This window comes from Adelges cooleyi, unplaced genomic scaffold (assembly GCF_023614345.1).
Source record: "Adelges cooleyi isolate 19-005CV unplaced genomic scaffold, UGA_ACOO_1.1 ACOO_flye_CR_arks_rails_tigmint_CR_PRNA_746, whole genome shotgun sequence".
Taxonomy (NCBI): Eukaryota; Metazoa; Arthropoda; class Insecta; order Hemiptera; family Adelgidae; genus Adelges; species Adelges cooleyi.
In genome coordinates, this window is record NW_026096454.1 from 24,328 (window position 1) to 34,009 (window position 9,682).

At 33.9% G+C, this 9,682-nt stretch overlaps 1 protein-coding gene across 1 annotated transcript; it reads right to left on the reverse strand.

Annotated features, from left to right (window-relative positions):
• Window positions 1–63: 63 nt before the first annotated feature.
• LOC126845312 (lon protease homolog, mitochondrial-like) lies at window positions 64–5,079 on the reverse strand. Its single transcript, XM_050583958.1, has 14 exons — window positions 4,690–5,079; window positions 4,191–4,279; window positions 3,823–4,114; window positions 3,549–3,743; window positions 3,267–3,482; window positions 3,023–3,111; window positions 2,536–2,797; window positions 2,295–2,455; window positions 1,513–1,786; window positions 1,350–1,439; window positions 1,100–1,265; window positions 809–1,029; window positions 360–524; window positions 64–213 (listed from the first exon to the last, which is right to left on the reverse strand). The coding sequence occupies exons 1-14, from the start codon at window positions 5,077–5,079 to the stop codon at window positions 64–66; spliced, it is 2,760 nt and encodes a 919-aa protein (XP_050439915.1).
• Between the last annotated feature and the right edge of the window lie 4,603 nt (window positions 5,080–9,682).

Sequence of the window (9,682 nt, forward strand, 5' to 3'; positions counted from 1 at the left end):
TCATTGTCCATTGATTTAAAGGCAAAATCAACTGCACTATAATATAACGATTTGAACATAGTTTTAATTATTTTTAAACACTATGTCAAAGATGTCCTTATAGTAGGAGACAAAATGTACTTCTAGTCCTTCGGTTATATACTTTAGTAGTTCGTCATAGTCTTTCTTGTTCTCTTCAGGAAGTATCAAACAGTTAATGTTTTCCCTTCTCGCCTATAACATATAGATGATTCGTTACTATGTGTACTAATGCATACAAAAACGACAGTATTTATTGTATAAAACACGTTGCCATAGTAAAAATAAAGTTATTTTGTGTCATTTTTGGCGATAATAGATGTTATTTTAAAAGTACTCACGGCTATAGTTTTTTCCTTGATTCCGCCGACTGGCATTATTTTCCCTTTGAGCGAAATTTCACCAGTCATTGCTACATTTTTAAAAACGGGCTTGTTCAACGCCAACGAAAGCAATGCTGTAACAATCGCACAACCGGCACTAGGTCCATCTTTGGGTGTAGCACCCTAAAACAAGTATAACGTTAATAACAATATACTAATTTTAACTTTGTATACTTTAAAATGTTATTGGGCTGGAGATACAAGCAATTTCATGTCGCCATTTTCGTATTACACTTTGACTTTCGGTTAGAGATAAGAGATTAGAGATAAGAGATTAGTGATAAGAGATGAGTGATAAGATATTAGATATAAACGATAAAAGTTAAAATATCCATAATACAATTTTATTTTCCGCGAAGCAGAGAAAATAAATATTTTGTTTATTAGATATTCGTCGGTCATATTACCTCTGGAACATGTATATGCACGTTGCCAATCGACAGCAATACATTTTTTGGATCGACATCGCTTAGTATTTTTTTTGCCACAGTGTATGCCGTTTTGGCAGACTCTTGCATAGTTTCTCCTAAACGACCGGTAAGCACAATGGAACCCATCGTTTTATCTTTATCACGCACGGCTCTAGGATCTTTGGTCCATTCCGTTTCAATATACATCATTGTACCTCCTATAACACAAATAACATGAATTTCGTTTTTTTTAATCTTTTTACAGATAGTTCCAGAGTCTGAACTTACCCATGGCAGTCCAAGCTAAACCCATAACAACTCCGGGCTCAGGATTTTCATACATTCTATTTTTAGTGAACACTGGATTGCCCACAAAATCGTATAATTTATCTTTGGAAACTGTCACTTTTTCTTCTTGGCCTTTAACGATTTTATGCGCAACTTTTCGCATTATCTAAAATGGAAATGCATTAAAACTGTTAATGATAAATCCATTTGACAAAATATAACACGGACAAAGCTTGAACGAAAACGATACTTTTTCAATATGCTTTTGGAGATTCCGGACACCACTTTCACGGCAGTAAAATTTTATAAGAGTTGACAAACTTTCATCGACAATATCTATCTACACAAAAAGTAAAGGTACAAATTTAATGGAAAAAAAGCACCTTGCATCAGCGAGTTCTTGATCATTTTACTTGTTTATCAGTCAACCCAGTGGCCTTTAGTCCCTGAGGAATTAAATACTGTTTGGCAATGGCCATTTTTTCTTGGGCCACATACCCAGACACGTTTATCAGCTCCATTCGATCTCGCAGAGGCTCTGGAATTGTGTTGATAACATTAGCTGTGCAAATGAACAACACGTTAGATAAATCCACGGACACGTCTAAATAGTGATCTAGGAATTTGGTATTTTGTTCTGGATCGAGCATTTCTAGCATTGCCGACAACGGATCACCTTGATGCCCTCTGTAAAACAATAAAAAAACATGTTAAATACTACACACATGAAATCAGTAAATCACTTAGTATTAAACGAAATTGAATTATTAAATATTTTTACAATGATCGCTATTAGTAGAGCAGGTGTCCTACGACTTACGTTACAACTGCGGCCTACTAATTTTAAGATTTATTCAACACAAAGATAATTAGAAAAAACATATTAAAATATCACATATTTTTTTAATAATAGGAAAGTAAAAATAGTAAATAGAAAAGTTAATAATAATGAAAATCTGACATCATAAATGATGTCTTAAGTTAGCTTTATGGATGGACATAAATGTTTACAATTTAAACTGATTATTAAATATTGAAATTGTTAGAAGCTAAACTGATCAAAATTTAAGTAGTTTTTAAATTTGAACTTTATGATTTCCCCAATCGTTTTTTTTAAATTCACAAACACTGTAATCGGAAATATGAAATCTTTTAAAAATAACAATGGGGTATTATAGCTACTAACTTGTATTACCTTCCAATTTTATCTACTTCATCAATTAACACCAGTGGATTTTCTGTAGAAGTTTTTTTAAGACATTGTATGATTTTACCCGGCATGGCACCAACGTATGTCCTACGATGGCCTTTGATCTCGGCGACATCAGTCATACCACCAACGCTAAATCTAAAATACTGAAAATTATAAATGTTGAAATATCACAGTGAGTTGATAATTATATGAAATATGAGCTAGTTACAAAAAAAAAACACACTTCTCGGTTTAGAGCTTTTGCTATAGATCTAGCTATACTTGTTTTGCCGACACCGGGTGGTCCGTGAAAACATATAATTTTCCCATGGGTTGTGCCTTTCAATTTACTAACAGCAATAAATTCGAGAATACGTTTCTTTATGTCGTCCATTCCGTAATGATCTTCGTCTAGTATTTTCGATGCATAATCTAAATTAAAATTCTCATTACTAGTAGCACCCCATGGTAGTTGTGTGAGCCAGTCTAGATAATTTCTCGTGACACTAGAAAGTCAAAGCACACCGTTAAATTTTACAAAGTCAAGCAGTTCCTTTTCTTTTTTAACTACTTTTTTTAAAATTTATTTAAAAAAAAAAACCCTCCTTCGTTAAATATGTGTTTTGATTAAATAAAAATGAATGGCTATAAATAAATAACACAACCCCTTTATTTATTCAAAATTAAATTATATTAAAAAACTAATAATATTTTTAAGATTTTTAACTTACTTGAACTCGGAAGAATAATTTTCTAAAAATAATAATTTAGTCAACTCTTCTTCAATGACTTCCATAACTTTTGGTGTTACTTTTTTATCCTAAAAAATATTGTAATTTAAATTTGAAAACCCAATTAAAAAGTACTCATTTGTAAACATTTAGGAAGTTGTTTATTGTAATGACAAAATGGTTCTAGATAAAAATTATTAATAAAAATACCTTCAGTTAAAAATAACTACAATAATAAACTTGCTTTAATTCGGTCTCTGAACTTTTCTACAATGGAGTCTTTGTCATCTTTTTCTAAGCCCAGTTCTTTTTTTATGAGTTTAAGTTGTTCCCAAAGTAAAAATTTTCGATGAGGTTTTTTTATTTTCTCGTCTACTTCTTTACTAATCTTGATCTGAATTTTACTGAGCTCTAACAGTTTTTTCAGGCATCCCAAAGACAGTCGAAGGCGCTTAGGGACCTTTAAATTATTTAAAATTAAATGAAAAAAAAAAATAACAATAAGGAAACAACTAATTATAGGTACATCAGTTTCTTCTAAAATTTTTTGATATTCTTTAGTTTCAAGTTCATGTTCAGTAAAAGCATAAGCAACATCGGATAAGTATGACGGGTCATCGGCTATATTACCATGTTGTAACATTGAATTCAATATTTCCACATTTATAGAATTTATACTGACTATCGATCGAAGTGTTTTGATAATTTCTTGAGAAAGTGCCTAAAAACATAATTAATTTGTTATACAAATTAACTCGATTAACAAACACTGAAAATGATAATTTCAAAACAACCCATACTTTAATTTCCAACGTTATTTTGTAAGGTTGGTCTTTTATATTTTCTACCTCGACCATCAGCACTTCTTGCTGAGTTTTGTCCGTTTCTTGATTCGATTCTGTCGCTTGCTGTGTGTTAGTTGTGCCTTTATCGTTTTCTTGATCTTCGAAAAAAGGTTTGGTCAATTTGATTCTTCTGAAACCTTGTAGAAACAAATGTAATTCGTCGCCGAATTGTCGCATTTCGTAAATTCTTCCTAAAGACCCAACGTCATACACTTCATCAATGTTGTTTACTAAATCTGTGGTGGTCCTGACAATATAAAATATCATATTTATTTATTTAAACAGTATAAATGACAAGAGTGATTTTTTTCTTTATCACATACTTGTCGTCTTTTCTCATACACAGTGCGACGAAAGGTTGATTCAATGCTTTTTTTCTCTTAATCAACGCTATCAGTTTTGGATCACTAATCTACAAACAAACACATTGATTAAGTTGACGATATTATTGTTGTTAGCTTCGAAACCAAAGAAAAACTGGGCTCTTATGAGAAGAGATAAATTAAATCATAACCGACATCTCGACATTGCCTAGTTGTAGTTGTAGGGAAATTGTAATTTTTCGTTTATTCCGGCTAAACAGTTCACTCGATAAACGTGGAAACCGGTGACGACGTTGTTGTTGGTGTAGGTTCTAGGATATATGAACAGTGTAGCCATGAGTCGCAGAAAAGAAAATCAAATATTTGCGTTCTGGCTCACTGTCTATTTCTCAATATGGCTGATCTTTTTTGACATTTTATGTCTTTACTTAAAATTTTTTTTTTTGTATAAACCCTAAGATACCCCTCTGTTTCCACTCAATATATTGATATAGTGTACCTCGAGAATTCTAAAGTGTCTAGGGAACAACGGAGGCTTTGGTATTGCCACCAACGGCAAGTAAGGTAAGTTTTCCGGCACTTGAATAGTAGCTACCGACCGACTATCCTGATTGGCTACGTCCTCGAATTTAAAGTTTTGCTTGTCATCGCCATCAACAGCATCATTATCATCGTCGTTGTGCTTATAGTCAAACCATCTATAACGCACTGACATGTATACCCGTGATACAGCTGCACTCGATGGTGTCAATAATGAAGTACGTCTGCCTCGTGGTGGGCACGGTCTACCGTTGTTCCACAAGACAACACTTGCAAAACGCACAAACCGACGGTCGAACATCAACATTCGTTTTACTAACGCATTCTGACTTAGTATTCGAGGTAACATTTTGTTTTTTTGTTTTTTTAATACAAATATAGGTATAATACAATATGGTTCTACTCGTTTTACTAAAGAAAAAACCACGACAACGAAAATTCTAAACGTGCGTCGAGTTAGCCATAAACGAGCCAACAATATTTTGATAACAGAAAGAGGCGCGGCGTTGGTGTGTCGGATACATCCGTTATTCTGACATCCCATCTCCATTCTATACTCTCCTACCCGCCAGGTTGACCCCCTATAAACTTCCCGATCACACAAAGTAAAGAAGTAATGAATAACAATTATAATTTTTTTATTGTATGAGGAAAATAGGAACATTTATAACTTTTAAAGTTTGGTATTAGCAAAAAAAAAATATATGTAGGATGCAAAACATGTTGGGTGGTGTAGTAGGGGCGAGAAACGATACAATTATGAAATTAAACAATATATATATATAGACCAAATTTCATCACAGCGAAATATATATTTATTTCTGTTATATAAAGCCGCACAAATTGTTATGTCAGTGGCAGTTTCTCGGGTCAAGCCCTGGAAATCAAACCATGTGAAAAACAATAGCACACAAGTTTTGCCGCGTAGTTTTTTTTGACTTTCGAAATTCTAGATTGTATTCATAAATATATTGAACAAATATTGTGCTCTTTTTTTCAACGTCTTACTGCTTCGAACGTTAGGTATAATATTTATATCTTCACAAAACCGAGTAAAAACTCAAGAGTACACCTGTTGTTGACGACATTGACATTTTCAAATATTGCCAAAATAAACACCTGATGTCCTTGACAAGTATTGTTGGTGGATCACACTATCGTAGCGGCTAGTCAAGTTTAACGTGACATTGGCGTTAAGATTTCTGTGTTAAAATTATATTTTACAACGGCAATGTTTTATTTAAAATTTGTAATTGTAGTGTTGTGTTTAGCAAGTACGAAAATCGTAAACAGTAAATGTGATGAAATCCATCAGGTATTATTTTTTATTATATTTTAAAAGAATCTATCAACATTCTCTAAGAGCCATTGTCTTAATAATAGAAAATACTCCATGAATAAAAAATTCAGTACAAAAGCTATTACTTAAAAAAGCAAATTACAGTCAAGGTTTTAGAAGAAAGGATGAAAACGAGATAAAAAAATGTGCGAATCAATCCACAAAATAAATATAAGTGACCCTTCAGTACATCACTATCGGACTTGGAAGGGTGATTTGTTTTTACCTTTGTTATAGAAACTTATTAATAATTTTGATTGACATATTTTGTGACCCAAATACACTCTAAGGCTAAATTCCAACTTATATCTCTTGGAAACATTTAAATTCTCTAAATAAAGAGATAAATAGCTAGAGTCGGCAACAATGCCATGAATAAACATGTCAAATAATATGATATCCTCATGATTAACTACGGTGACTTTTAGTGGAATTAGGTACCTAAATATTTTGTTTTTTGAAATTCCAGAGCAAACATTTGCAGAAAAAGTTTATTGAGACCGTGAACAGTATCCCTACGCTTGAACAAAACTGCAATTATGTTCCCGACAAAGATGTCATTGCCATGCTGGACTTGGTAGACCACGGAATGAATGGGACTAAGCCCACGAGCTATCTAAGAAAACTGTTGTCACTGAGTTGCACTTATGGGCACGTCACGCTCTATATGTTGTACCATTTTATTGACATGCAGATTAAGGGCCAATCTATCGATGCGACGTTTTTATATTATTACAGAGAATTTATGCATCACATGCTCCAGGTTCTGTACTTGGCTGATAGTTTTGCAGACCGGGAATTGTGGTACGTAGCTATAACGTTGGACGCTTTCGTACACCGTAAACTCGTTTGGGGCTCTATAAACTTTAAGGGAATGGCCGATTCGTTGATTGGTTCTCTGATACAGAGATGCGTGTCCGACCAATTATCGAGTAACTTTCCTGTGTTCGAACAAATACCAAGACGGTTTGATTTCGCCTCATATAACCGCCAGCTGGGCACCCAATTGATGTTGTCCGAAGGCCACCAGCGATTCATGGCGGATCTATACCACGGCGATGATCAATTCGAAATTTACCAGTTTATTTGGGATCAAAATCGAAACTACAAGAATTTTACTCCGCCTGGCACTTGGTTAAAGGATTACAACGGTAAACATTTGCAGACGGTCTACGAAGATGTGACTCTGAAATGGAATTCCGACTTTTACTCTTTACAGGGCTACACGGACAGCGTTCGAAATCTCGTTCTGGCGGTCACGTACTACGCTCTTCTGTTGCATTGCTAACTCTCTTTATTTGTCGTTTGTACCGCTCTAGTTGTCAGAGACAAATCTAAATAGGAATGTAGAAAATTAATTTTTAAACAAAATTTAAACGTCTACATTGCGGTAATTTGTCTAAAGATTTGCGACAATTTGCTTGTAGATTTTATTTTTCTTTCACCGTTAAAGGTCTGAATGTCATTCATAAATTGTCCATAAAATAGGCGAAATTTAAAAACATATTATTTCTACTTTTTCTCTTACTACACCATAATAGTTTTATAATAAATATCTTGGGAGGTGTCTCCTTATTTTCAAGTTTGATAACCATGGCCAACCATAATTCCAATAATTGAGATTATCGGTATATTATTCGTCAAACCAAAACAAATTTTACATAACTATCGAAAAACCGATATATATAAATTATTGTATTTTGCTTTCTCATGTCAATGTAGTGTTATAAGATGTGTTATTTAGTTAATTATGTGGTTTCTAGGACTTGGAAATGCACATTTTTTGAGTATTGTGAATAGAATCCCCACGCTGGATAAAAAGGCAGAGCAGTTTACGATTCCTGAATTGAACGCACTGATAGACGACGCAAACAAAAAAGAATCGACGAACTCAATGGCACCCGAGAAATATCAGAGAAAAATAAGAGCATTGAATTACGCGTACATGCACGCCACTCTATATATGTTTTATCACCTATACTATTCATACAAAAACAATAGAATAGATAAAGTTTGTTTTTACTTGCATCGATACACAAAATGTGCCCACCGCCTAATGTCGGTTTTGTACGCGTCGAAGGGTTTTATTTTTCGAGATTTGTGGTTCGCGGTGATTGCTTTTGACTCCTTTAGACACAGTACAACTTTCGAGAATATTAGGATTTGCAACAGAATGGAAATGTCTATTTTAGATTCAATAAAGACATTTCAAACAGATAAGTTCGGTTATACAGACTGTATAACTGAATTTTTTCTATCATACGACGAGTTGGTCGCAAAAGGACCGTACGATTTTGCAGCCTACAACGACCAACTCTTGTCCAAGTTGATGTTGTCCGATGGCAACGAAGCTTTTATGATTAATCTGTACCGAGGAGAAGAACGATTCGACATTTTCCGGTTTATTTGGAACGACGATCATCACTATACTAACATCGCTCCTCCAGCCAGCTGGTGTCAGTTGTACGATGACAAGCATTCGAAGAAGGTCTATGAAGACCTTTTGTTAAATTGGAAGGAGTCTGCGTACTCAATAGTCCGGTACAAATATTCCGTCATCAATACTGTTATGATGGTCACGCATTATGCTCTGCTTTTGCACTTCCACTATTTGATGACCACGTGGTCCAACATAACAGAGATGGTCAAATCTGACGATTTCGCGGCGAGTGTGCGGATTCCTTTACCTTTAGTCAAGATCATTTTTTGTGACTTAAACGTCCCCGAAGACGATACTAGTCTCATCGGAGAAATAGAAAATAAACTGGCCAATTCTAGCGACAACACTGACTGGACTACGTTCAACGCTTTCGTCAATCGTTTGTTGGTACGATACAATTTCTACACCGCCACACGATTAAACTTGAAACAAATGGATTATTCCATGATGACGAAAGAGTTTATGGTGCCAGACCAAATGGAATTGTCCGCCTTGAAAACGAAACTATTGGAATTTGTCGAAATATTGAACAGTTACTACGAAACCGTTAAACGGACATTGTCACCAACCACTTTTCGTGTTCTTGAAAGTTTTTCGCGTACTAAACGCGGACAATGGGAAAAAAATATAAGACAAAGCAAGAGTTCGAGATGAGTAGGTTACGCTATGGAGGACGTAAATAGCCTAGTTTCATAAAAATAAAGACTAAAACACTTAGTCCCTTCCTAAAGTGTCTGTTTGGTAACAGATGAAATTTTATTTTCTTCTTGATGTAGGCTAAAATGACCTTTTTTTATTTTTGTTTTCAAAATTGTGTAACAAGGTTTCATACTCTAAAATTGCTTGTCCTTCCATAAATAGTGGTTTACGTTCTCTTTAGTGTAAATATCAGTTTATTTGGTGGTAAACGAGAATCGACTTTTATTAGATGTTAAATAATTCACTGTTTCTTTTATAATTCGGATATGTTAACTTTTACTAAACAGTTTCATTTTATAATATTGCATTGTATTGTATATTAATAATCACAACCTAACCTAACCATGCAATGCTTTCAGTCTCCTTTATAATTTTGTAACCTTTTCTTAAAATATAAAGGTAATATCATTTGTGTGCTTTTTAATTGTTAGAACATAAAACCTAAGTCATACTTTTGGGAATAATTTGCATTAG